Raw genomic sequence first — 27167 nt, 5'->3', positions numbered from 1 at the left:
TAGAGAAATGGAAATAAAAACAAAAATAAACAAATGGGACCTAATGAAACTTCAAAGCTTTTGTACAGCAAAGGAAACCATAAAGAAGACCAAAAGACAACCCTCAGAATGGGAGAAAATATTTGCAAATGAAGCAACTGACAAAGGATTAATCTCCAAAATTTACAAGCAGCTCATGCAGCTCAATAACAAAAAAACAAACAACCCAATCCAAACATGGGCAGAAGACCTAAATAGGCATTTCTCCAAAGAAGATATACAGACTGCCAAAAAACACATGAAAGAATGCTCAACATCATTAATCATTAGAGAAATGCAAATCAAAACTACAATGAGATATCATCTCACACCAGTCAGAATGGCCATCATCAAAAAATCTAGAAACAATAAATGCTGGAGAGGGTGTGAAGAAAAGGGAACACTCTTGCACTGCTGGTGGGAATGTGAATTGGTTCAGCCACTATGGAGAACAGTATGGAGGTTCCTTAAAAAACTACAAATAGAACTACCATATGACCCAGCAATCCCACTACTGGGCATATACCCTGAGAAAACCAAAATTCAAAAAGAGTCATGTACCAAAATGTTCATTGCAGCTCTATTTACAACAGCCCGGAGATGGAAACAACCTAAGTGCCCATCATCGGATGAATGGATAAAGAAGATGTGGCACATATATACAATGGAATATTACTCAGCCATAAAAAGAAACGAAATTGAGCTATTTGTAATGAGGTGGATAGACCTAGAGTCTGTCATACAGAGTGAAGTAAGTCAGAAAGAAAAAGACAAAATACCGTATGCTAACACATATCTATGGAATTTAAGAAAAAAAAATGTCATGAAGAACCTAGGGGTAAGACAGGAATAAAGACACAGACCTACTGGAGAACGGACTTGAGGTATGGGGAGGGGGAAGGGTGAGCTGTGACAGGGCGAGAGAGAGGCATGGACATATATACACTAACAAACGTAAGGTACCTTACATGGGAAGCAGCCGCATGGCACAGGGATATCGGCTCGGTGCTTTTGTGACCGCCTGGAGGGCGGGAGGATGGGAGGATGGGAGGGAGGGAGACGCAAGAGGGAGGAGATATGGGAACATATGTATATGTATAACTGATTCACTTTGTTATAAAGCAGAAACTAACACACCATTGTAAAGCAATTATACCCCAATAGAGATGTTATAAAAAACAACAACAACAACAACAACAACTCAGTTTTCTTATCTGTAAAAAGGGGATGGTAACCAGAAAAACTACTATTTTTTGAATTGAGGTAATATATATAAAGCAGTTAGTACAGTGCCTGGAAGGTGTCATGGAAAGCACTTAATAGATGTTAACACCCTCCACCAATTGTTTCAACTTGTTTATCTCATTTCCCATTACTTGACACCCCAGCCTTTTTGCACCATTCTAGCAAATATATTTACACACACATGCACACATTTCACTTAATTTGACAACATTCTTCACTTGTGCAACATCCTCTTTTAACCTTATTATTCAAAGGAAAAAATGTCCAGCATTCACTTATTTCATGGGTAATGAAACTTGCATTATTTCCACCAAACTTCACCTTGACGTATATAATACCTCCCCAGCTGTGTTTTAAAAATCCTAACCACAACCTATAAATCAGTAAGCACCGTCCAGTGCTGCAGTCCTACTTGGAGCATTCTACCTCATATGGCTCTCTCCTCCATTTCTTTCAGAGTTCTGCACAAATGTCCCTCTCTGAGTGAAATGACAATTCCTCCCCCTCTGCCCCAGCACTCCCTCTCTCCTTCCCTACTTAATTTTCACCATAGCTTTGTTTTTTTGTTTTGTTTTGTTTTTTGGTTTTGGCCGCACCTCACGGCATGCAGGATCTTATTTCCCCAACCAGGGATCGAACCTGTGCCCCGTGCAGTGGAAGTGCTGAGTTTTAACCACTGGACCACCAGGGAAGTCCAATTTTCACCACAGCATTTAACTGCACTTGACATATTATTTGTCTGTGTTTTCCACCAGAATATAAGCTCCAAGGGAGCATAAGGGGACTGTCTGCTTTGTTCCCTGTTGTATCTCCTGTGCCTTGTAGATGCTCAACAGATAAATAATATTGGTAGACTAAACGTTAAGCGAAGGTTGTGCCCGTGATCTCCAACTGCCAAGAACATAGGTTTTTTTTTTTTTTTTTTTTTTTTTTGGTGCTTAAGCCCCTCAACCCACTTACAGCTTACAAAAAGAATATCCAGTTTTTGACATCCCCCCCTTTCCAGTGGATTCTATATCACTACAAAAGATGCTGAAAATTCACACTCTTGGTGCACAGGCATATTTTGATTGGCTCATAGAAAATGCTTAAAATTTTTAAGCTGGATGCCAACATTTTTTTGTTGTTGTTGTTTTTTGGGTTTTTTTTTGGCCGCACCACATGGCACGTGGCATCTTAGTTCCCCAACTAGGGATCAAACCCACGCCCCCTGCATTGGAAGTGCAGAGTCTTAACCACTGGACCGCCAGGGAAGTCCCGATGATGCCAACTTTTTCAATGGGCAAATTAATAAACAATTCTGGATTTCTGGATTCTCTTGATCAGATTTTTCAGAGAACAGTATTCTAGGAAGGCAACAATCTGCTGGAGCTAAGACAGAGCTATCTAGATCGCCAGAGTCCCCACCCGGTTCCTACGGCTTACTGCATTACCTATATTCCTGTAGGTATGAGTTGAAGACTTCTGATGTAAATCCTCTCCTATTTCCCTTTCATTACACTTGTTAGTACAGAATCCACTTACCTGCTGCTTGAACTACTGTGACAATCTAATTAATGTCCTTATCTTAGCCCTCAATTTCTAATCACCTCCCTACTCAAAAACTGTCACTGTTTATTTTTATCTATAGTTCAAATTATTTAGCTTTGCATTCCAGGCCCCCCTCATCCGGTCTTCCCCAGGAAATCTTTTCCAATTTTATATTCTGATTCCCCTTCAGCCCATCTTTCATGAACTATATTCATACACTTCCTTTTCCAGCTCCAATTCCCTCCCTGGTTCTGTTTATCTAACCTTCAAGGCCCAGGCACTCCATAAAGCATCCCCCAATTCCCATGCCCACACACAACCTCCCTAGACCTATCTGCCTACTCTGGACCTTCTGAATTCTCCATAACTTATCTGTTCCATTTTCTACACATTTTGTTACAACTTTCCAATCATGTACTTGCACAAGCACTTAATAGTTATTGAATAAATGAATTTATTCCATCTATAATAACTTTGTTCATACTGGAATTCTTTCAACACTTGTTTTGTCACTTGTTGTGTTACGCTGGGACATGCATGAGGACAACACTGCCCCCAAAGGAGTGAAAATGGATTCCTGCAGAGCAGGGAGAGGGCAAAAAACCCTAGATTTTAAAAAAAAGGGGAAAAAAAAAAGGTTTCTGGCCCTCCAAAGGTCCGTGGAACATAAAGAGACATACAGTATATCAGTGTTATTACAACTTCATGGTTGGGATTAGAGGGGAAAATGTCTTTTTAAGGCTCCTGGAGAGGGGAAGACAACAATGAAAACAATTGAGAAACAGTATCCAGGGATCATGCCATTTGTTTCCTGTGTATTTGCTTGCCCGCCAAATTCCCAGAGAAGAGCGTGAGGACAGCAGTAAAGCAGAGTGATCAAAAGTGCAGGCTCTCGGGCTTCCCTGGTGGCACAGTGCTTAAGAATCCGCCTGCCAACCCAGGGGACATGGGTTCGAGCCCTGGCCCGGGAAGATCCCACATGCTACGGAGCAACTAAGCCTGTGCGCTACAATTACTGAGCCTGCGCTCTAGAGCCTGCGAGCCACAACTACTGAGCCCATGTGCCTAGAGCCTGTGCTCCTCAACAAGAGAAGCCACCGCAATGAGAAGCCCGCTTGCCGCAATCAGAGGAAAGCCCACGAGCAGCAACAAAGACCCATGCAGCCAAAAATAAAAAATAAAAAGTGCAGGCTCTGGAATCAGACTGCCTGGATTTGTACGTGGGCTCTGATATTTCTTAGCTGGATAACACTGAGCAAGTTAATTAACCTCTCTGGACCTCAGGTTTCTCATCCCTAACATTACCTAATATCTCCTCCTAGGGTTGTAGTATTAGGTGAGGTCATACAGGAGAGCACACAGTAAGAGCTTAATAAATGACTATAAAATGTACATGTATAAAAATTTTTTAAAACGCACATGTACCCTAGGTGTTCACCACAAACGATTAATAAATTGATGCTGGTTGGCCTCAATAACAAGTGTATACAGGTGACTGGAACTGCCTCGCCAATCAGGTGGGAGCTGGAGGCTGCTCTGCAAGAGGTCTTTACACCTAGATTCCCTCATCTATAAAATGCGTGTACTGTACCAACCTCTCTTTTGGGATCTGGAGAACTGAAATATAATCATTTCACGTAATGTGCTTAAAGCGGCACTTCAAATATCAGCTAATATTAGCCCTACTGCAAGCCAAGCTCCTAGTAAAATCGGACTGGACAGCAGGACAGAGGTGGCCAGTTAGAGAAAACATCCTAAGACTGTTATAAAATTTCAAAAGCACCTACGGCCTGATTCACTTTCCCGAAACGGCTCCACGCAAGGGCCCTCCACTCGAGCTCGGCCCGGGGCCCGGTAGTACCTGAGTCGCCCCCCATGCTGGGACCCTGAGGACCAGACCCAGAATGCTCGCTGGGCGGCTGGCGTGGAACCGAGACGACGCCGGCCGAGGGTTCATGAGGTTCGCGGTCCATCGTGTCGGACCCTGCACGCGGGTTTAGGGTGTGTGTGCGCGCAAGAAGGGGGGCGGGTCTCAGGGAAGGGAGAGGGGGCAGGCAGCTGTGACCGAGACGGGGCGTCAGTCCAGGATCCGCGGGAAACCGGGAACTCGTCGCCTCAGTCCCACAGCCGCAGTAGAGTCCCCGCCGCGGCACGTTAGGCGCGCCTGCACAACCCCTAAGGCACATGCGCACCGCTTTCGCGCCGCCGCGTCAGGGAACGCACAGCCTCCCCCTCCCACCCGACCCGGGCTTCCTCTGGAAATCTTTACCCACGAGCCACCAGGCTCGCACGCCCTCTCTTTCTGCGCTTGCGCCTGTCATAGTCCCGCCCCCAAATCCCGTGGACCTCTGCGAGATGCTACTTAAGCGTCTCTCGGTAGGCTTTCGGTCTCATTCTTCCACAGATTTCGGTAAGTGTGTGTGTTTGACTGCACTTTAAAAAAAAAAAAAATGACCACGAGAACGTGCCCGCGCCTTGGCGTCTCTCACTTGCATGTATTGGGTTCGTGGGGCAGGGGAGAGAAAAACATGGCCATGGCATTGAGGCCTTGAAGCGACAGGGGCTTTGTGAAGGACAACATGGCGATGAGGGGCGGTGCCGACGGGCCTCTCTGTGATGAGAGTCTTTTCACAGACCTGTACTGAGCTCCGTGAGGATAAGAAACTCTGAGGAGACAGGCCTTGCACGGCCGACACAGTCTGAGCTCCGGAAAACAAAGCGTTTACGAGATAGCCCAGTGCTGACCTGATGTTCTCTTGTCTTCAGGGTTCGGGCGCGCGTCGAGCACTAAAGGATAGCAAAGAGTTCTCGTTACAGTAAGTGCTCGTGGCGTGCCTTTACCACCTTTATTTTTTTGGTTTAATTGTTGGATATACGGAAGTCCACCGGGATGTGCTACGGGGATGATCTCAAAAGTTGAACTCTCTCTTTCTGATGAATTAGTGGAGAAAACATAAAAATTCTGAGTAGCACTGTTTGTGGCCAATGTTTGGGCTCTTTAGCCCTGAGGTGTTAAGGGACTGACGTGGGACAGTTAGGCTACGAGACATAGAAGTGAAGGGTGTTCTTTGTTTCTTTTTTCCCAGATGTGGTTTAAATCAAAAGACCTTATGGGTGGGAGGATGGGACAAGACCTGTCCCTGTGTGGATCAAGCATTATGGCGATGCTCCAGGTGGGTATACGATGCTTTATGCAATTACGGGTAGGGGCACAGAATCTGGATGGGACTTGCTGCTTCAGATTGCGCTGGCCACTCCATGATGAACGTAAAATGACAAGCATATGCCTGAACTCAAAAGTGATGTCATCTTACTACTGAGAAGTGGGCCCCAAATACTCAAGGGCCTTGAATGGCTATTCTTAGGTACATCTAATGCCTCCCTTTTCTGTCTCCAGCATCTCATCACCAATCCTAAGGAATTCAGCTGCCTCCCAGGGTGAATGCAGGTAATTTTGCAAATGGGGGGGTTAGGGTGTAGTCTGTCTGGTGTTCCCCACAACCAGGAGAGCAAACGGTCAGTGGAGCAGTGTTGCCTTTTTGCTCCTTCCAGCTTGTTCCTCTTGGAATGATATTCCTGGGGAGGGAGATGGCAGCCCAGCAAGCGGCACAGTTGGTTCTTGTGATGGTGTGCTCTTCCCTCACCCACATGTCACTGTCAGATGATTTGAATGATAATGCTGATTCTCTGTGAGGTACGACATTTAATAGCATGTTAGAGTTCTGATGGCAGTTTCTGTTAATGAAGAAATTTTATTCCATCCTAGTGTTTTGAAATAACCATTTGCTGCCCTTTTGCAGGTTGTCCTCATGGTGATGTATACATCTGTCTTACAGTAAGTTACTTTTCCCAATGTTGTAAGTTAGGTTATATGTGAGCCTTGATGACTCTCTGGGCTTGGGGGGGGGTGTTGTTGTAAAAGCCCTGATTGATCCGTGTAACTTTTTGGTTTCTTTTGTTCCTTATAGTGATGTTTCTTGATCTTTTATCTTTCTTTTTTTTTTAATATTCTTTATTTGGCTGTGTCGGGTCCTAGTTGTGGCACGCAGGCTCTAGAGCCCTCGTTGCCCCGCGGCATGTGGGATGTCAGTTCCCCTACCGGGGATCAAACCATTGTCCCCTGCATCGGAAGGCACATTCTCAACACTGGACCACCAGGAAAGTCCCTTATTTTATTTTTCTTGATTTCCTAGATGCCTCTTGATCTGCTCAGGGTCAAACTCCTGGAAAGAGTTGAGAATCGTGAGTACTTGTAACCTTTCTGGTTGTAGCTTGTTTGCAGTGCCAGTGAGGAGAGCAAGCATTCTGTCTTACGCCTGTTCTAGCCCCAGAGCCAGTAATGGTGAACCCACTGGGGCTAACGGGGAGAGGGGATGAAAGCTTGTTCCATAAGGAAGTGTCTGGGGTGCAGCAAATGCCCGCGGATATCACTTGCTTAGCTTTTCTTGGTTTATCCATTAACCCCAGCTGGAATAATTCTGGGTATGTTGCTAATTACATGACGTTCTCATTCAGGAGCAGCTTGTTCCTTGTTCCTGTATTACTCCTGGAAAGCCTCCCGAGTTGAAAGGTTAGTTGATTAATGTCTGTATGGCATATATCACCAAGTAAGCAGTTTCTATGATGAATCAGACTAGCTCACTATGACTTAAATAATGAGAAGACTTGAACACCTGAGAAACTGGAGAAGACAGCAGTGGGATACTGTCTGTAAGGAGCTTGTATCACTCACAGCTTTATCCTTCCCTAGGTACCATTGCCAGTTACCTGCTTGTTTGCTCAAAGGTGAGTGTTTTTCATATGCGTTGGTGCATACAGTGTATTGAGTAGGAAAAAATGCCTTTTTCGGCATGTCTGTATGATGACTTACATGGAATCTCGTTCGGCTGACGATTTGCTGTTGAGACTCGGAAATCTGATTTTCTAGGAACCATAGCTTAGGTGGGAACAACTTTTAATGCAGGAATTAAGCTTACTGATTCAGTCCTGTTTTTGTTTTAGGTCCAATTCCTTGTCTGGAGCCTGAGAATGAATTGAGGTAAATCTGTCATCTGTGGCTACTATATAGAATTTGCCAGGGTTTTTTGTGGCACTTTGGATAGCTGTGCAGACATTACTTGTTTAATCCAAAGTTTGTCTTTGGCCATTTGTGAACCACCTGTGACAGATTTCCACTCACCAGTGATGAGTTCAGTACCGCCCCAGTCTGATCACTATGACTGAAAGGTATTTTCTGAGCTGTGAGTTTGCCTTGGAGTGAAAGGTGACAATAGTGGGAAGTTGGGTGGGCTTTATAGCCAATAGGAAGCTTTGTGGACTAGGTGGTGGTTTCTATCAAAATGTCTGTTGAGACCTACATAGATGTGCCTTTTGTCTCGGGGTGGTTTAGAGACTTAGTTCCCAATCGTTCTTTCGCAGGGGAAAGGAGTAAGCCATATTTCTGTTCAACTCCAGTCTGAAGTTAAGAGGTGAGTAAATGTAAACACAAGGTGGGTCAAGTTAAAATTTCCCAGTGAAGAAATATTCACATGTCTTACTTCCTGTCCTAGTCCCAGAGCCTGTAAAGGTGAACCCACTGGGGCTGGCTGGGGGAGAAGAGGAAAGCTTGTTCCAGAAGGAACTGTCTGAGGGATCATAAGAATTTCTAAACAAGGCAAAGGAGGGAATAAATTACTGGTTGAAAATCGGTTGTGTTTTTTTTTTCCTTCAGGTCTGAAGAAAGAACAAAGCACACATAATGGTAAGTATCTATTCATGTACTTATGTTACATATTTAATAGACTAACCATGATAAATAGAAAAGTATCTGGAAGCAGTCCTTTTAATGTTAGCTGGTTTAAAGGATAGCCCTTCTAAACCCATGTGGTATATACTTTTCCATATGGTAAGAAAACTCAACTTTTTTTTTTCTCTCTACAGGAGTCCAACTCTCAAAGGATATCAAAAATGGAATTTTCTTATACAACCTACCTGTTCAAATTAGCATACAATCATTTTAGCCTTTCTAAATAAAACTTTTTGTTTTTTTAAACCTTCACTGATTCCTGTGTTTGAGTGGGTCTAGCTGGACAGAAGGAGATAATCCCAGAAAGATTGTTACTGGCTTTACCCTGTTTAAGCTTGGCAGTTTGCCGAATGCTGAATTGTCTAACCCAGGGAGCCTTCTTACACCTTTAAGGAGTTTTTCCTTCTCTCTGTACTTTGCTGAGGAGTTCTATATGAATGTTTGCTGGTTTTGGGTGACCCTTTAACCTTTAGCTGTGCCCTAAAACTTTCTCAATAAAATACGTGTTGTGTCAGGAGTATAGTAAAGTAAAAGGCAATTTAACTGAAAGAAAATGCATTTTTGCTAATTAAATCGTAGCCATACAGTAATAAGAATGGTCAACATAGTAATTATAGCCACAAGAATGAAAGGGTTGGTCCAAGTAAGAGAAGGCACACCAAGGAAGCCTGGGGAAGCACCTGTATTTAAAGGTGGGAGGAACAGCAGAGGACAAACCCAGAATGAGGCACTGCAAGCAGTAAGAGAGCCTGCAGTGCTGACCTGTAAACCCGAGGGAAGAGAGCACCATGAGAGGTGTTTTGTAGATAATGAAGCCTTCCTCAAGCAATATTATCACCATGTGGCAAATAGGAATTCAAATTAAGGCCCAGTTACTTAAGAGATGAAAGAAATGAGTCTGGGACAATCTGGAGAAATGGGGGAGAGCTCCAAAATGAGGGGGACCCTCATAGTCCTTCCATACAATGACGACTCAGTCTATGATATTTCTAGCCTGGACTTCTGCAACCTGCCCCTGACCTGATAACCAGTCAGACATTCAGACCTTGATTCCATGTCGTTCCTCTCCAGTCTCCCCACTTCAGTAAGTGTCAGCAGTGCCAACATGTTGCTCCATCCCAAACATAGCAGTGTACTTGCTGGGAGAGCCAAGGCCCTGCTCTTGCTTTTGCTGACTGATGTTTGGTTACATTCTAGAGGAAGAGGAGGAGGCAGAATGAGAGCCAACAAACAAGGTTATTTGAAATAGCAGAGTGGTTCTCAACCAGGCGTGATTTTGCCCCCTGGGGAACATTAAAAAATGTCTGGAGACACTTCTGGTTGTCAGTTTTTTGTGGGGGGTGGTGGGTAGGCTATACTACTATCTAGTGGGTAGAGGCCAAGGATGCTGCTAAACACCCTACAATTAATAGGACAGCCCCAACTCCCCAAACAAAATGTCAATAGTGCTGAGTTTTCAGGCACCCTGAGATAAATGCCGACAAAGAATAGGAGTCGGCCTTCCCTGGTGGCGCAGTGGTTTAAGAATCCTCCTGCCAATGCAGGGGACACGGGTTCAAGTCCTGGTCCGGGACGCCACGGAGCAAGTAAGCCCGTGAGCCTAGAGCCCGTGCTCAGCAACAAGAGGAGCCACCACAATGAGAAGCCCGAGCACGGCAACGGCAACGAAAAGTAGCCCCTGCTCGCCGCAACTAGAGAAAGCCCGTGCGCTGAAACGAAGACCCAACGCAGCCAAAAAAAGCTTGATCCCTGGTTGGGGAGCTATAATATCACATGCCTCGCGGCCAAAAAACCAAAACATAAAACAAGCAATATTGTAACAAATTCAATAAAGACTTAAAAAAATGGTCCACATGGGCTTCCCATGGTGGCGCAGTGGTTGAGAGTCCGCCTGCCGATGCAGGGGACACGGGTTCGTGCCCCGGTCCGGGAAGATCCCACATGCCGCGGAGCGGCTGGGCCCGTGAGCCATGGCCGCTGAGCCTGCGCGTCCGGAGCCTGTGCTCCGCAACGGGAGAGGCCACAACAGTGAGAGGCCCGCATACCGTAAAAAATAAAAAATAAAAAAATGAAAAATTGTCCACGTCAAAAAATCTTTCTTTTTAAAATTTATTTATTTTTGGCTGTGTTGGGTTTTAATTGCTGCGTGTGGGCCTTCTCTAGTTGCGGCGAGCGGGGGCTACTCTTCATTGTGGTGCCTGGGCTCCTCATGCAGTGGCTTCTCGTTGTGGAGCACGGGCTCTAGGCACGCGGGCTTCAGTAGTTGTGGCATGCGGGCTCAGTAGTTGTGTCTCGGGCTCTAGAGCTCAGGCTCAGTAGTTGTGGCTCATGGGCTTAGTTGCTCCGCGGCATGTGGGATCTTCCCAGACCAGGGCTCGAACCTGTGTCCCCTGCATTGGCAGGCGGATTCTTAACCACTGCGCCACCAGGGAAGTCCACGTCAAAAAAATCTTAAAAAAAAAAATTACATCACCTAACCTGCTGTGCCTCAGTTTCTCCATCTGTAAAAGAGGGAAGATGATAGTACTACTTATTCTATTAATGTTATTAATACATATAAAGCACCTGGAATCGTGCATGAAACCATAGACTAGTCAGGCTGGGAATCAGTCATCACCAGGTGACGGATGAGAGGGAAAGCCAGGGCACTGGATAAGATCATTTCAGCAGAGAGTGTAAATAGGAACAGAAATTTTGAATTCCTAGGAGTCAGGGAGCTAATAAAATCAGCAAAGAGGGTAGGGTTGGTGATCAAGAGGTCAGCTGGTCCCTCTTTTCTGGCCCGACTCCAACCCAGAGTTGCCACAAGGGGATGTAGGCCCAGAGGAGCCAGTCTTAAGTCCGGGAGCCGAGGCTATCTCTCTGTGGGCCTGCCTACAGGGCCTTCCAGGACCTCCAGATCCTGTTCCTCCAGTTGATGTGGCCTCTTTTTAGGTGTTTGGATGCCTTCAGACAGGTCCTCCTATCTTTTTTGGGCTGTGGTTGTTAACTTGTAGGTTAGTGAACAGGCTTTAGGGGGCTCTAAGAATCTCCTCGGAAATTGTATGCAAAATTGTATAAGGCAACTATGCATTTATTTGGGAAAAGCTTCAACAGATTCTCAGAAGGGTTGGGTGATACAATAAAAATTAAACACCTCTTCACTGACTAAGCATTTCTTCAACCTGCTTCATATTATGTTGGTTTTTAAGTTTATAACATCTTCCTCTCAAGAGCACCAAAAAAAAGTCTAAAATTGTTCAATTAATTTATAAATATGGGGGTTCCCTGGCGGTCCAGTGGTTAAGACTCCGAGCTTCCACTGTAGGTGCGGCCAAAAAAAAAAAAAAAGAGTTAAAAGGGGGTTGTAAATTGGGGAGAGTTGTTGTTATAAACCTTTGAACACTACTTTGACAATTTATACCATTTTCATGAAAATAAAACATTAACTTACAAAATTTAAATGCACCCACATGGAAAGAATATTCCCTTGGCCTTGCTTTGCTTGTTATCAAAGCCAGTGACTCTTTGTGACTTCTTCCACTTCTCTCCATCTCTGCCACCACAGCCACCCCAACCCCACCCCCTAAGCCACTTTCATCTCTTGCCTGGAGGCTCACAGGAGCCTTCTCTCACTTTTCCCCAGTAAACCTTAAACATCATGAAGGCAAGGTCCATGTCTGATTTTGCTCATCATTGTAGGGTATCTGCTCAAAAAGCGTAAACAAATGGACAAATGGCCTCTCCGTGAATAAATAGACCTCCAAGTTCCTGTGGGGTCCTCACTATCAGCCTCCTGTACCCCCGCAGCAAGGGGCGGGGGTCACAGTAGAAGAGAGTGACAGAGCTCTCCCCACCTGCCTTTGCTTCAGAGGAGGACCTGACCCGACAGGGAGAAGCCCGCCAAGAGATCTGTGCATTCAGGATGCTTGGCTGCAGCCTGCCTGGACAGACTGAAGCCTGCTCCACCAGGGGGCTGTGGCCTGCCCCAGGTTGGGTCTTGCAGAATTTAGAGAAGGTTAGAATTGAAAGAAATTGAATTTTGCTTTTGCTTCTGTATTAGTTGTTTGTTTTGTTTTGTTTTTTATTGCTGCTGTAACAAGTTACCACAAACTTGGTGGCTTAAAACAAAAAAATATATTATCTTACAGTTTTGGAGGTCATAAGTCCTAAATGGGTCTCAATGGGCTAAAATCAAGGTGTGTTAACAGGGCTGCATTTCTTTCTAGAGGCTCCAAGGGAGAATGTTTTCCTGCCTTTTCTAGCTTCTAGAGGCCACCTCCATTCCTTGACTGATGACTCCCTTCCATCTTCAAAGCCAGTGATGGCTCATCAGATCATCACTCTGACACTGTGTCTCCTGTCTCCCTCTGTGATCTTTGTGATTACGTACATGGAGCCCACCAGATAATCCAGAACGATCTCTCCTTCTCAAAACTCTTAATTTAATCATATCTGCAAAGTACACTTTGCCTGCCATGTAAGGTAACATAATGAGAGATTCTACGAATTAGGACATGGGCATGTAGGGGCATTATTCTGCCTACCACATCCCCTTAATTTGGCCCCTCCCTGGAGATTCTGGATTTATTTTGGGAGCTTGTAGAAACTGCTTCTGTTTATTCACAGGGACACATTGTAAGAAACCATATTCTCTAAAATCATAGATTATCAGACTTTGCTAGTTGAAATCATATCAGTGAGAATAGAACATCCCACTCTTGCCTGAAGAATCTCAGCCAGGCCGGTCACTTTGACACATAAACAGCTGTAGAGCTCAGTTAAGGGGGTTTCGAACAGAACGTTCCGCGTTCAGATTAACACAGTTTCCAAGCAAACAGGACTTCAAGTCCCGTTCTCAGCCAGAGTCTGATATTAATCCCTTTCATACAGCTGGGCTATGCTGTGAGCCTCTAAAGTACCAATTCTTTTAAATTTGACCTACATTGCCTCACCCCTACTCCCACCGCAGGTCCCTGGGTTTATGAATCAGGCGGCTCCGAAACGTCTTTCTCAGGCCATCTTTTCTCGGCTGTGGGGCCGACGGTGGGTGATGGATGGTACAAAGGGCAAGATATAAGTGGGGTGGGGGTGGATGTTACAAGCCGAGGAGGCGGGAGGGGCAGAAGGGAGCCGGGAGCCCCAGGATGAGAGGGGAACACAGGCTATAAGCCAACTTCCACTGTCACCTCTGGGCCGAGAGCAGCGTGTCCTCAGTTCTCACAACCACCGCTTAAATGCAGGTTATTAATTCCTCCATTTAAAAGAGGAGAAGACGGGAGCCTAAGCAACATGCCTCGAGTCACCAAATCAGGAACTGGCAAGCATGGATTCCAACTCGGTTCTTTGAACTCCGAAGTCTGTGCTCGGGAACCGCGGCCTTCCCAAGTAAATGTCCGGGAGAAGGGCTCCGCCCTGCATCTTCTTCCACAGACTAACGAACACTACCGCCCTGCCGCCCCTAGGGAGCGCCTAAAAGCCTTAAGGATGGAGACGGACGCCACAGTCTCTGAGCAAAAGTACGACGCGGCCATTGATATCACGTCTAGTTATGTGGACCAATCCCCAGAAAGTGAAAGAGCAGAGGGGCGGGTTTATGCAAAACACACAGAGCTTGAGCAGGAAGGCGAAGCAGTAAAAACCTTGTTTAAGGTCTATTTCCAAAAATTTAGTTATCATTATGAAGCAAAAATAATGAAGAATTGGTTTTAAGCAAGATTACACATTAAGAAAAGTCTAATGGTTAGGCCATAAAAGTCACCACAACCGTAAAAGCTATAGCAAGAGTAACGCTGCCCGGCAGCGAAACTTACCGGTATCGCTTCTCGGCCTTTTGGCTAAGATCAAGTGTAGTATCTGTTCTTATCAGTTTAATATCTGATACGTCCTCTATCCGAGGACAATATATTAAATGGATTTTTGGAATTAGGAGATGGAATAGGAGCTTGCTCCGTCCACTCCACGCATCGACCTGGTATTGCAGTACCTCCAGGAACGGTGCACTCCCCTTCGGGGGAAACTCTTGGCTGTTAAAAAAAAAGAACATAATAATTCAAGTACTTTGCTGTTCAGAATACAGAAAAGCTTTTTATAAAGGTTACAGTTTCAGTATTTACCTAGTTGTTATGAAATCTGTTTGCTAGTTAAAATTTGTGATTCGTATGGTTCTGTAGTAGATATCACATACGCCTTTTTTAAGCTGGGATCATACACTATTTTCCGTACGTCCGTTAGCTGCTGTGCAAAATATGAAATCGATGATACTGTTTGAAGTCCTTTCAGCAAAAGCTCTAAATTCTCCCGAAAAATACGAGAGAACCAACAAAATGTGCATAGTTACAAAAATTCTGAGGTGCTTGTTTTTTTTTTTTTTAAGAACTCGTGTTTATGAGAGATTCTGTTTTGCATTCCATGAAGTGTATCGCAGGAAACCCGTGGAGGAACCACCATCATGAGACAACTGCGATTATTCTTTAAACTGTTTTCGGTGCTTCTGTCATTGCAGTAGTATAAATCTACCGCCGCTGACGCGGGTTTGAGTCTTAATCCGCGCAAATCTCCCCACAAAGATTTTGTTTTAACGCCGGAACTGTTGAATCGCGTCGCCTGTAGTTCATACTCCATAGCAAGAGCAACTACAGCGATGAGAAGGCCGCACACCACCCTCACAACAAAGAATAATTCTCGCTTGCCGTCCGCGTGCAGGAGTGGAGATGCAACGCAATCAAAAATAAAGCAAGTTTTTAAAAAGCCATCAGAAAGAATAGTAAGTACTCCAGTAAGTTCCGTACAAAATGGAGGAATCCGAGCACCGACTTTTGGCCTGGATTGAACTAGATTGAGAGTGTTCTTTTCTCGGTAATGCAAAGCCAAGAGCAAGGGTGAAATGTTACTCTCCGCACTCCTACCGCCAGTTCTCTACCGGAATCGAAAACAAAGATTGCTTCTCTCTTCAGGAGTCAAATCTGCCGGGCCACAGTGGGGTGCTTTATTCTTACCGACGTAGTTTAAAACAGCAAAATTTCTGAAAGGCTTTGATTTCAGGAAACACTTCTCCGTACGTCACTCCAGAAAGGGAATCGTTATGTTATTTTGTAAGTTGCATTTTATTCTGAGGAGAAATGTTGTTAATTCTGCAGTTTTTTCACTGTGAGTTTATTTATTTTTTTATTTATTTTTTTTTGTGAGTTGATTTTTACGATCACCAAACCTCAACGTGAGGGAGAGCAATGCCCTACCTTACTTTTCCAAAAGGATATACGTAAGAGTGTCTCTTCGTTTTCCCAAACACTATTCGTGTTGTGTTTTCCTTCTTTAATTATTTTTCTTTTACGCTGCTTTGGGTTTTCATTGCTGCACGCAGGTTTTTATCCGTTGCTGCGAGCGGCAACTACTCTTCGTTGTGGTGCGGGGCCTTCGCATTGCGCAGGTTTCTTTTGTTGCTGAGCACGGGCTTCAGGCGGCGGACTTCAGTAGTGGTGGCACGCGGACTCCAGAGCGCAGACTCAATAGTTGCGGCACACGAGCTTAGTTGCTCCATAGCCGGTAGGAATTTTCCCGGCGTAGGGTTCAAACCTGTGTCCCTGCATTGACAGGCGGTTGTTTGATTATTGCGCCACCACAGAAGTCCCCTTTTTGTCTTTTCATACTCGAAGTTGAAGCCCGCCGCTTCACTAGCGTTTCAATCATTTCTGAAATGGTCTCTTACCTTGTCTGGTACAGGAAATATTGATGCTTTGGGGTAGGAAAACGGACTACGGATGCCTAGACCCGGCATCGCGGTTCAGTTAGGATACGCTTCACTCGAAGTGTAAAATGGTCAAGTTACTGTTCAGATCTCCACAAGAAACATCTCCAGGTTTCTGGAGATGTAAAAGCGAAAGCAACTGGCGCGCAAAGGGATTTTTTGTTTTTTTAACTGTTGCGGTTTAACTCCCGGAAACCGCATTCCACTGGGTCCGACTCCGCGCGCGCTGGTGACGCAGCTGCTGCGCCGGAAGTGCGAGCCGTAGGTTCCGGGACTCAGCTATGGCTGCTGCGGCAGCACGCTGGAATCATGTGTGGGTCGGCACCGACACCGGCATCCTGAAAGGTGGGGGGCGGGGGCGGGAACCAGGGGTGGGGGTCGCCGTTTGGGGACACTGGCGCGACTAAGGTCCGTGTTCCACAGGCGTGAACCTTCAGCGCAAACAAGCGGCCAACTTCACGCCGTCGGGACAGCCGCGGCGCGAGGAGGCAGTGAGCGCCCTGTGTTGGGGCGCGGGCGGCGAGACTCAGGTGCGCAGCCGCTGGCAGGCGGAGCGAGGGGCCTGGGGCACGGCCGCCTCCCTCTTCTCGCCATTCTGCCCTCCTCTGCTCGCAGATCCTGGTGGGCTGTGCGGATGGGACAGTGAAGCACTTCAGCACCGAGGAGGGCAGGTTCCAGGGTCAGAGGCACTGCTCCGGAGGGGAGGGCATATTCCGAGGCCTCGCCCAAGTCGACGGGTAAGACCGAGCCCCTTGCTGAAACGCTCAGGTCGTAGGGAGAGCTTTGAGGTTCCCGTAGGACGGCCGAATAATGGCGATCAACCTTGAGGTGACAGGGGCCTTTGTCCTGCCGAAGTTCATTCATTCCTATAACAAACATTAACTGAACACCTACTGGGTTGTATACAGGCATTGGGCGAAATGCAAGGGCTTCAGGTCAACCAGACGCAGTACCTGCCTTCATACAGTTTGCAGCCTACAGGGTTTTCTTTTGGCTCCATAATCTTTTGGATGACCCTGAGCCCGTCATTTAATAAGTTTCGAGTATGTTTTTCAGTGGGGGCTAACAACCACCAACAAGGTCGTGAAGCTCCCAGAGTAAAAGATAGGAAAGTGCTAGGTTGCAGGCCTAGCTTCCTTCCGAAGATGAAGAAAGAGGCTGTGAGCAGACTGTGTAGGTTTGGTGATGTTAATTCTGACAGGTGAGGTGGAGAAGGCTTTGTGGGGGTGAGAAGTTGGAACTGGCCCTTGAAGCACGGGTAGAATTTTGAAATGTAGAGAAAGGAATAAGGGCATTCTAGAAAGAAGCTCCTTCCTGAGCAGAGGCCAAGGATTGGTGTTAGGCTACAGGGTACATCACAAGGACGATAAATAGCATTTGAAGGTTGAAGCCGAGGCAACGTTTTTCCTTTTTATTTTTTTTCCTATTATTTGTGAGGAAGCATTTTAATATGAGATAGGCAAGGTAGGTTGGGACTAAAGGTAAAGGGCTTTAAGTGCCAGGCCGAGAGATCTGCACTTCTGTAGCTGGTGGGGAGTTACTGGTTTTTGAGCAGGAAATGCTGTGGTCACAGCTATGAGCCTGCAGGAATGTGGAGGATGGATTGGAGAGAAAGCAGTTGGGAGACTGTTGCCACAGCCCAGGCAAGCCTAGAGTCTGAACCGAGTTGGGAAGGGTGGGCAGATATGAGAAAGAGTATAAGCTTGAACTGTGCCGATACTGGGGAGAGACTTGCTTGGGCTTCATGGGACGCATACTTTGAGGGAGAGATTGGAACCCCGAACAGGGAACTTGAGGGAAGAAGCTGGTGTTTGGTTTTGGCCAAACACTAAATCCAGAACAGTCCCATTTCAATCCTTTCAGAGCTACTGATCCTGACCTCTGGTGACTGACTCAAGGTTCAGAAAGACTAGCAGGGCCAGGTGCCCCAGACGTAGCTGTGGAATAGCAAAGGCTCTCTGTTTTGGAGTATCAGACTTGATTTCCAGCTCTGGTGCTGACATTTATAGCTGAGTGGCAAATCTTTTAATTTCTCAGAGCTTCAGTTTCCTCATTTATGAGACTGGTAAACCCTTACCTTGTTGAGGAAATTAAGTAACAGCCATCAAGCCCTGCCCAGACCCGAGTAACCTAGAGGCTTCCTTAGGAGCAGGACTGGTATGGGACCTCCCTGGTGGCACAGTGGATAGGACTTGATGCTCACAGGACGTTCAGGCCTGTGTGCAGGAGGCCGGGGTTCAATCCCTGGTCGGGGAGCTAGATCCCACGTGCATGCCTCAACTGGCAGTTCACACGCCTCAACAAAGGAGCCTGCGAACTGCAACTAAGGAGCCCGCCTGCTGCAACTAAGACCCGGGGCAACCAAATAAATAAATATTTTTTAAAAAAGGAACAGGGCTGGTAGGAGGGAGTCTAGTTCATATGAATTTGGGCGTGGGTCGACTGGGGCCAGAGAACAACCCTGCTCCTTTTTTTAACCCTAACTCTATCCTCCCTTTGCCGGCAGCACCCTCATCACATGTGTGGATTCTGGGATTCTTCGAGTCTGGCATGACAATGACAAGGAGGCATCCTCTGACCCTGTGAGGCTCCCCTGGCCTGATCCTGATGGTTGGGGGAGGTGGGGCCCAGGGTAGGAGCCAGATGAAGGCTTTGCGGGAGGAGGAGTAAGGATCTGGAACCGACTCTCATCTCCCCTCGCACCTTCCATTCTTTTCAGCTCTTGGAATTGAGGGTGGGCCCTGGGGTGTGTAGGATGCGCCAAGACCCAGCGCGACCCCACATGGTTGCCACAGGTGGGAAGGAGAATGCTCTGAAGGTGTGGGACCTGCAGGGCTCTGAGGAGCCTGTGTTCAGGGCCAAGAACGTGAGTGATGCGGGGTGGAGAGGTGATGGGGGGCAGGGAGGGGCTGGTTCCGAGGTCCAGGGAGTCTGAGGCCACTATGTCAGAGACCAGCTGGGCTTTAGGGGACAATGGTAGAAGGCAGGAGGAAGGGGCACACTGAGCCCTCCACAGCCCTGTCCCCCATCTACCCACCCTACCAGGTACGGAATGATTGGCTCGACCTGCGGGTTCCCATCTGGGACCAGGACATACAGTTCCTCCCTGAGTCACAGAAGCTCGTCACCTGTACCGGGTACCACCAGGTGAGGCACCACCCCACCCCTATCTCTTTCTGGGCTTAAGCAGCCTCCTGGAGAAACAGCCTTGCTGTGCAGGCTCGGTCCCCACCATTCGGCACAGCCGCCCTGCTTGCCATCCTTCTTCCATCCCTGAGCTCCCAGAAGAGGGATGACTTCCCCCGTCTGTTCCAGCCCAATGGTTGAGCCGGTGATCTTCTCTTACTACATTCTAGGAAGGAGTTCCCTGAACTGTGATTCTTCCTTTTCCTCCCACCTGGAAGAGAAAAGAAGGGAGTGTCCCCTTCATAGTAGAATCACATGGTTCAGGTGTCATGAGAAGACGTGAGCTGGGTATCAAGAGAACTGAGTTCTGGTCCTGATGCAGCCTCTGATTTGCTTTCGGACCCAAGCCTGACTCTCTACTAACTGGCCTCAGCTCCTCAGCTTTACGGGAAAGGTCCACATGGGGATCTTTTCAGTGGGTCTCTCTCTCTCTTTTCTTTTTTGACTGCCCTGCGCTGCATGCGGGATCTTACTTCCCCAACCAGGGATCAAACCCGTGTCCCCTACAGTGGAAGCGCAGAGTCCTAACCACTGACTGCCAGGGAATTCCCAGCTGGTCTTATGTGAAGCTCTAAGACCTGGGTGGCTGTATTTGCCCTGTTTCCTTTGCTCCTACATATTGAAGTCTGCTATTGGTGAGACGCCTCTGCTCAGAACACATATGAGGGCTTCCTCTCTCTTCCCTGTTGAGACTTAACGTCTTTCTCTGCTTGAAATTCAGCAACTCTTGACAGTTGGACTGACTTGCTTTTCCATCCCAAGAGGGGAGTACGGGGGGATGGAATGCTCATGCATGCAGACCATGGGAATGCTGCCGCCTCCAGGCTGGGGGACCTCTCTCCTCAGCCCTGTATGTTCATGCTCCTTAGCAGCTGTCTCTCCTCTACCCCCCAACACACAGAGAAGAGGAGTGCATTTCAAATGAGAGTTTCTCTGAAAGAGTGGGTTGTAAACAAAGCAGTGTATGAGGAGGGGATGAAGATGTGGAGGAGCCAGAGGGCATATGTGGAGTGCAGGTACTGTTGGTGATGCTTCAGCCTTCCTCCAGGTCCGTGTCTATGATCCAGCCTCCCCCCAGCGCAGGCCGGTCCTCGAGGCCACCTACGGAGAGTACCCACTGACAGCCATGACTCTCACTCCTGGGGGCAAGTGAGTGTTTAGAGGGCAAAGTGGGGCTTGGGAAGGACTCCAGGGGGCCCCTGCTGACCCCATGTGCCTCTGATCTCCTCAGTTCGGTGATTGTGGGGAACACTCATGGGCAGCTGGCAGAAATTGACCTTCGGCAGGGTGAGTGGACTAGGGGGTGAGCGGACTAGGGAGCCTTGCGGGAGGGGGAGGGGTGGGCGGACTAGGGAGCCTTGCGGGAGGGGGAGGGGTGAGCGGGCAAGGGGGCCTTGTGGGGGGGGGGAGGGGGGGGGGAGGAAGGGCAGGATTCCCTCTGACGGGGTGCAGTGGAGCTGTTGAGCCCTCTTTCAGGTGCCAGATTGCCCGTGTTCAAATCCTGGTTCTGCCATAAGCTGTGTGACCTTAGACAAATTACTTTGTCAATTCCGTGCCTTAGTTCCTTCACGTGAAAAATGGAGATATTAATGGTAACTGCCATCTCAGCGTTATGTTAAACGAGGATTAAATGTTGAAACATAAAGTGATATGAACAGTAAACACTCAATAAATGGTTGTTGGCTGGCCAGCTAGCACTGATTCCTACCGCCTTCTCTAGGGCGCCTACTGGTCTGTCTGAAGGGGCTGGCGGGCAGCGTCCGAGGGTTGCAGTGCCACCCTTCAAAGCCCCTTCTAGCCTCCTGTGGCTTGGACAGAGTCTTGAGGGTACACAGGATCCGGAATCCACGGGGCCTGGACCATAAGGTGAGAGCCTGCTGCCTCCTGTTCCCTGGATTCATGTTTCTATTTCTGCAGGCTTGGCCCGTTAAGGTCCCTCATCTTTTGCAGGTTTACCTCAAATCTCAACTGAACTGCCTCCTGTTGTCAGGCAGGGATAACTGGGAGGTAAGCAGTTGGGTCTGGGAATGTGGGAGCTAAGGGCACAGGTGTGAGGACTTCCCTGTGAAGAGGAAAGGGAAGCAGCTGGAACTCAGACCTGGGACTGTCCATCCATCTGCCAAGTGTAGTCCTAAAAGAGTCACTGCCAAGGGTGAAAGAGGCACATGGATGGACATGGTTTCCAGGAGCAGGAAATAAAAGGGGTGGTGCCTGGAGGAATTATTCCCCTTCCCTGTGGGTCTGACTCCTAAGCTCTTCTCCCACTCACCAGGATGAACCCCACGAGCCTCAAGAGCCCAACAAGGTGCCCTCAGAAGACACAGAGACAGATGAACTCTGGGCCTCCTTGGAGGCAGCTGCCAAGCGGAAACTCCCCGATTTGGAGCAGTCCCAAGGCGCCCTCCAAACCAGACAGAGAAAGAAGAAGAGGCCTGGGTCCACCAGCTCCTGAAGAGCTTGTGCTCACGTTGTAAATAAACAGCTTAATACGTACCACGACCCTGAGCCTTTTGTGTTGGCAGAAAGGAAAGAGTGGCGGCTGCTCCCTGAGCTGGGGTGATGGGGGGTATCTGCTGTCACAAAAGCAGGGCCGGGAGTCGGCGGGCTGGCGTGGGCGGAACCGAGTGCGGGGGCCGCGCGTGGCGCCATGGGCTGCTGCCAAGGCAAGGACTTTCAGACTTCGGGTGAGCAGGCCAAGGAGGCCGGGTCATAGGAAGTTCAGGAAGGTGGGACCGGAGACACACAAGGGTGCCCATGGAGCCGGGAGTGCGGGATGGACCACCCGGAGGTTGGACTGGGGAGGATAGAGCTCAGCGGCCTCGCATCCTCGCAGGCAAGGAAGGGGTCGATGCAGACTCGGCGGAAAACCGGAATCTCAGGTCGCACGAAAGGCTTCTGATCACTGTGCTGTGGCGGCGGATCTCCCTGTTCAGCCGTCGGGGCTCCTCGCGGTCAAACAAGAGGCAATCAGTCCAAAATCCAAAGCAGGCGTGTACGTTCCAGGAGTGCAACCGGGAGGGGATCCAGGAGGAGCCGGAGAAGGGGTGACCCCAGCCCTGTTCTCAGTCCGCCCCAGCCTCCCTCCGGAGAATAAAGTTTCTAACTTGTACCTGCCTGAGAGCTTGTGCCTCCAAGGCTCACTTTGCGCACACAAGGCGCGGGCACCACCAGGGCTGCGGGCTCTTTAAGGCTCCTCCCCCGAGGCTGGCCCATTCCCTTGGGCCCCAGGCTCCCGTTCCTTGGGGGCGGAGCCACGGTTGCGGCCTAGCCAATGGGAGAGCGGAGTTGCATTAGCGTTTGGGTGGAGGGGCGCGTCTCTCGGGTCGCCGGGCTTGAAAAGGCGTGGCACCGCCCGCTCGTCACCGGGGGTGGGGTTATGTGTGGGTGACGTGGCGGCTTCTAGTCTTTGGTCGGGTTTCGGCGGCTTCGGTTCCCGGGGAGAAGGCGGTGACGACCCGGGAGATTGTGGCAGGGGCGGCGGCGGCGCCAGGCGGCAGAGAGGAGGTAGGACACGCTCTAAGAGGGGTCTGACCGCAGTGTCTGCTCTGGGCAGCTCTTTCCGGGGACGGCGCGGGCTGGGGGGAAGGGAACCAGAGGCAAGCGGGCAAGTCCTGCCGGCCCGGCTCGAAGTGAGCGAATACGTCGCCGTCCAATCAGGAAAGCCCCTGTTGAGAAAGACGTCGGCCTTAGCTAATCAGTGGTTGCAGTCCTCCAGACGGTGGGACTTAGGCGAGGCGAGGGTGGTACTTCCTGCTTCAAATAAACACCTAGAGATTTCCCCCCTCCGCCCACCGAAGTGTGTCCCTCTCAGGAGGTCCGTCAGCGTTTCTCCCTGACGAGTCGGAGGAACCCGTGGATACGAGAGGGCCCACTTAGGGCCTAGGGCAGTTGCATGGGCCGGACTGGAGCTTCGGAGCCACAGGACCTGGCTCTGGCCCTGCCTCTACTTCAGGGCCCCGGCCCGCGCTCTGGCCGCCAGAACCAAGTTGGAAGAAGAGTCTGAGGAGCCGGACGGCTTGGGCCAGAGAAGAAGCGGGGTCCTTCCCGCTGCGGGTCGGCCCCAGGATCTGCGGGTGGCTTCGGGCGCGAAAGTCCGTGCCAAGTGCAAAGGGGCCCCGAGGATCTGCTGGTTGGGGGGGACTTGTGGGGAAGGAGGCTGCCTGGGGAATGACACTCTCCCCTCCACCACAGTCCAAGGTTATGCGTCTCAATGATCCCGCGGAAACGCTACGGGTCTAAGAACACGGATCAGGGTGTCTACCTGGGTCTCTCAAAGACACAGGTCCTGTCCCCTGCAACTGCTGGCAGTAGCAGCAGCGACATCGCCCCTCTGCCCCCCCCCAGTGGCCCTGGTCCCTCCCCTTCCCGACACCATGTCCTGCCGGGATCGGACCCAGGAGTTCCTGTCTGCCTGCAAGTCCCTGCAGAGCCGTCAGGTAAGGACCTGGAGTGGGAAAGGCAAGAGTGACTCATACTCAGACCTGGGAGAGGCGGTGCTCCAGCATCGTTGGTTGAAGTAATTCTTGGGGGAGCCCGATGGAGAACTGGTCCAGCTTGGGGAGGGTGGTAGGATCTACCAAGCAACAGAGAAGAGGTGGGCTAGCTAATCTAGAGGTAAGGATCTAGGCTTTTTTTTTTTTTAAATCAGGAATTCCCTGAGCGTAGGGTTGCTATTCTGGAAGGAATATCTCAGCGCAAGAGGTGGCTGCAAGTATATTTCGTTTGGATAAGGAACAGGTTCTCGAAAGAGCTTTTAGCTCAGAGACAAGCACTTTGAGTTCTAGTTCCAGTATAATTTTACCAAGTTTGCTCTGTGACAACACAGAAGTTAATCTAGTTGGATCTCAGGTTTTGTATCTGTAAAATGAAGGAAGGTTTCTAAATAAGTAGTTTTAATCAAAACCACTTTGGAGTGCTTTTTTAAAAATTAGATTTGTCTTGGTCCAGACTTTCTGAATCCAAGTGGAACCTGAATAAATGTAATTTAAAATATTTTTACTGGTCAGCTCTTGTTAGCTTCTCTTCTGTACGATCTCCAAGAGTTTTACATTTATCCTCTCTGATTCCTGGATTGGAGGAATAGAATGGTAATACTAGTTACCATTTATTTAGTGCTTAGAATGGACCTGGTATTTGGCTAAAATAATTTACAACCCTTAGGTTTTTTAATCTTAGCAAGAACAAGAGGTGTGTGGATTGTCTTCATTTTACAGAAGAGGAAGTAGAGATTCAGAATGGTTTAAGCAACTTGCCCCAAGCCCCCCATGTAGTAAGAGGTGGCACCTAGATTTGAACCCAGGTCTACCTGTATGGACCGTCTGGTGGAGGATGCCACTAGTGTTAGAGGGTGAGTTTAGTAGACACCTGAGGAACAGTGAAAGCTGGAAATGGGGAGGGAAAACTAAAGTTTTACCTCTTGACGTTGCTTTTCAGAATGGAATCCAGACAAACAAGCCAACTCTGCGTGCTGTCCGGCAGCGCAGTGAATTCACCCTCATGGCCAAGTGAGTTGAGAGAAGTTATGTGGTGGGATGACCAGTGTCTGAGGAGAGGTAGCCTTGCCTGTGGTGACCTTGGCCGTGAGGACTGGGATTGGTTGTGCTGGTGCTAATGTGGGAAAGGCCCTCTCCTTCCCTTCCCGCAGTGTTCCCATTAATGCTCGTTTGCAGGCGCATTGGGAAAGACCTCAGCAACACATTTGCCAAGCTGGAGAAGCTGACAATCTGTGAGTGTTCTCGGGGCCTTTCAGAACTGGGGCAGTGAACCCGGGAGGGCGGAGGAACCATACTCCCTGAGCCTGGTCTTCAGCCTCACCTGTCGTGACTTCTTGTTTGTCTCTGCAGTGGCAAAGCGCAAGTCCCTCTTTGATGATAAAGCAGTGGAAATTGAGGAGCTAACTTATATTATCAAACAGGTGAGCGACTAGCGATCGGGAGAGCCCAGCATTTCAATTGGATCACTTCCATCATTTTCCCTTGCTCTAGGGTCCCAGAGAAAAGTTTCTAGAGCCAGCCCCAAACATCCCGCTCATCCAGTGTGTCAGTGATCATCTACTGTGTACAAAGCACCGTGCTGGGCACTTGCCACACAAACATTACGAGGCAAGATACCTGCCTTCAAGGGCTTATTGTCTAGAAGAGGTATCCAGCCCCATAAACTCACACTTACAATGGATAGGAGGCAAGTGGTACAGAAAAGATCTTATGAAAAGATGAATGAGGTAGTCTGGGGACACTGGGAAAGATTTTATTGAGGATGTGACATCTGAGCTGGTTTCAAGGCTCGTGGAGAAGCAGTGGAAGAACGTGCCAGACAAAGGAAACAGTGTGTGCAGAAGCATGTCTTATAAAAGGGAAAGTTCAAGTTTTTGCTCAGATATCACCTGCTCAGGGAGGCCTACTGTCACCATGCTGTTTACTACCCCAGCAACCAACTCTGATCTCGCTTATCTTACTCTATTTTCTTTTTTATAGCACTTGTTACATTCTAATGGTCTCTATAATTAACTTATGTTTATTGTTTGTTTTCTCCCACTTAAGTCATCTTCCTCAAAAAAAGAAAAAAAAAAGTGCTAATGCCATAAGAGCAGAGATTTTTCTTTCTGTTTGTTCATGGATGTATCCCAAATGCCTGTAGCAGTGTCTGGCATGTATTAGGTACTCAGTATTTGTTGATTGAATTGAGTGATTGGCAGCAAATGAGGCTGAAAAGGTAGACTGGTAGCTGTCTGTGAAGATCCTCATGGGGGCTTGCTAAGGTGTGTGGAATCACTCTGAAGTGTGTGGGCTCCAAAGACGATTAGAACCTGGATTCCAATTCTGTCTGCAAGACCCTAGTATAGCAGTTCTAACAGTGTTATTTGTTTCTTTCCCGGAACAACGTAATAAGAATAAAATGAGAAATTGAATGACCGTGGGGGAAAAAGGAACACCCTGGAGCATGAACGGTCAGAGAGGCTAGGGAGGAGGCTCGTGCAGTTCTCCAGTACGAAGATGATTATGGCAGAGGCCAAAGGGCAGACACATTCAGGAGATGCTGTGCTGAGTAGAAAAGAGAGGGTTCCGTTAATTACTGGGGCATTATCGCATAGGCATTTAAGAACCACTGAGTGGATTTAGACAGACTTCAAATCCCAGGCTCACCAATCATGGTGTGACCTTGCGTAAGCTACCTAACTACTCTGAACTTCAGTTCCCTTATAAATAAAGAGGGGATAATAACAGTGCCCAGCTCACAGGGTTGTTACAAGGACTTATTAGTTTATTTTTTCAGTCACTCACGTTATTGAGTGACTTTGGCTGCCTGGTTCTGGGGATTCAGCAGTGAACAAGACAAATGCGGTCCCTGCCCTTGGCAACTTCCTTGCTGAATGGGTGAACTAGACACTGTACAAGCAAACAGAAAAGACAGTTTCAGGTAGCAGCACATCCTATTAAAGAAATGAGGTGAGTGAGTTCCTCAGGGTAGGGGCCTACTTTACATGGGGTGATCTAGGATGGTTTGGCTGAGGAAGGAACATAGAGACCTGAATGGTAAGGAGAAAGTTGGTCATCCAGAGATCTGACGGGGGCACATTCCAGAAAGTGGGAATAGCAAAGGGAAAGGCCCCGAGGCCTGGGCAACCTTGATGTGAAAGGCTGTGAAACAGGCCAGTGTGGCTGCAGCACAGCCAGTGAG

The 27167-nt window shown here is 48.3% G+C and overlaps 3 protein-coding genes, 1 long non-coding RNA gene and 9 other non-coding genes across 21 annotated transcripts in view; 12 read left to right on the top strand and 1 right to left on the bottom strand.

Moving 5' to 3' along the window:
- The window catches only part of SLC3A2 (solute carrier family 3 member 2), a 44930-nt gene extending 39982 nt beyond the window's left edge, over positions 1–4948 (bottom strand). The window contains exon 1 of the mRNA XM_029209142.1: positions 4655–4948. Coding sequence (XP_029064975.1) covers positions 4655–4766 — 112 coding nt within the window. The 5' untranslated portion in view covers positions 4767–4948. The remainder of the gene's footprint in view (positions 1–4654) is intronic.
- Positions 4949–5131: 183 nt separating this feature from the next.
- On the top strand, positions 5132–8830 carry LOC114887797. Of its 3 annotated transcripts, none has more exons than XR_003791585.1 (12): positions 5132–5203; positions 5560–5609; positions 5880–5966; positions 6191–6241; positions 6346–6487; positions 6594–6628; positions 6987–7035; positions 7309–7363; positions 7544–7578; positions 7795–8261; positions 8504–8533; positions 8713–8830. It is a non-coding gene; the product is annotated as an uncharacterized LOC114887797 (long non-coding RNA). The 3 variants fall into 3 exon arrangements; XR_003791586.1 differs by having other exon boundaries at positions 6323–6487; XR_003791587.1 differs by lacking the exon at positions 6346–6487.
- Positions 5689–5764, top strand: LOC114887891. Its single transcript, XR_003791648.1, has one exon. It is a non-coding gene; the product is annotated as a small nucleolar RNA SNORD26 (small nucleolar RNA).
- LOC114887890 lies at positions 6047–6118 on the top strand. The gene has a single exon (XR_003791647.1). It is a non-coding gene; the product is annotated as a small nucleolar RNA SNORD27 (small nucleolar RNA).
- LOC114887889 lies at positions 6450–6524 on the top strand. The gene has a single exon (XR_003791646.1). It is a non-coding gene; the product is annotated as a small nucleolar RNA SNORD28 (small nucleolar RNA).
- LOC114887897 lies at positions 7076–7202 on the top strand. The gene has a single exon (XR_003791653.1). It is a non-coding gene; the product is annotated as a small nucleolar RNA SNORD22 (small nucleolar RNA).
- On the top strand, positions 7409–7475 carry LOC114887888. Its single transcript, XR_003791645.1, has one exon. It is a non-coding gene; the product is annotated as a small nucleolar RNA SNORD29 (small nucleolar RNA).
- On the top strand, positions 7648–7717 carry LOC114887892. Its single transcript, XR_003791649.1, has one exon. It is a non-coding gene; the product is annotated as a small nucleolar RNA SNORD30 (small nucleolar RNA).
- LOC114887893 lies at positions 7968–8036 on the top strand. Its single transcript, XR_003791650.1, has one exon. It is a non-coding gene; the product is annotated as a small nucleolar RNA SNORD31 (small nucleolar RNA).
- LOC114887894 lies at positions 8301–8426 on the top strand. Its single transcript, XR_003791651.1, has one exon. It is a non-coding gene; the product is annotated as a small nucleolar RNA SNORD22 (small nucleolar RNA).
- A 5544-nt stretch (positions 8831–14374) lies between the features above and the next one.
- Positions 14375–14565, top strand: LOC114887840. Its single transcript, XR_003791604.1, has one exon. It is a non-coding gene; the product is annotated as a U2 spliceosomal RNA (small nuclear RNA).
- Positions 14566–14614: 49 nt separating this feature from the next.
- WDR74 (WD repeat domain 74) lies at positions 14615–21986 on the top strand. Of its 7 annotated transcripts, XR_003791544.1 has the most exons (13): positions 14615–15818; positions 15921–16102; positions 16728–16834; positions 16920–17041; positions 18811–18886; positions 19024–19170; positions 19350–19451; positions 20539–20639; positions 20722–20777; positions 20967–21082; positions 21211–21356; positions 21441–21497; positions 21763–21816. XR_003791544.1 is itself a non-coding variant. In XM_029209076.1 (12 exons), the coding sequence occupies exons 1-12, from the start codon at positions 15787–15789 to the stop codon at positions 21940–21942; spliced, it is 1308 nt and encodes a 435-aa protein (XP_029064909.1). In that variant the 5' UTR covers positions 14693–15786; the 3' UTR covers positions 21943–21980. The 7 variants fall into 7 exon arrangements, 5 of the variants coding, with proteins under 5 accessions (XP_029064910.1, XP_029064911.1, XP_029064909.1 ...); XR_003791543.1 differs by having other exon boundaries at positions 20967–21356; positions 21763–21818; XM_029209076.1 differs by lacking the exon at positions 20967–21082 and having other exon boundaries at positions 14693–15818; positions 21763–21980.
- A 908-nt stretch (positions 21987–22894) lies between these two features.
- STX5 (syntaxin 5) overlaps positions 22895–27167 on the top strand; it is a 28461-nt gene continuing 24188 nt past the window's right edge. Inside the window, 5 exon segments of the mRNA XM_029207676.1 lie at positions 22895–23823; positions 23825–23926; positions 24924–24994; positions 25160–25215; positions 25334–25404. Of these exon segments, the coding sequence (XP_029063509.1) occupies positions 23701–23823; positions 23825–23926; positions 24924–24994; positions 25160–25215; positions 25334–25404 (423 nt within the window). The 5' untranslated portion in view covers positions 22895–23700.

The sequence above is a fragment of the Monodon monoceros genome, unplaced genomic scaffold, assembly GCF_005190385.1.
Source record: "Monodon monoceros isolate NGI ecotype Baffin Bay Population unplaced genomic scaffold, NGI_Narwhal_1 Super_Scaffold_7, whole genome shotgun sequence".
NCBI classification, from domain to species: Eukaryota; Metazoa; Chordata; class Mammalia; order Artiodactyla; family Monodontidae; genus Monodon; species Monodon monoceros.
The sequence above is the reverse complement of the archived record's forward strand: the minus strand, read 5'-3'. Positions and strand labels throughout refer to the sequence as shown.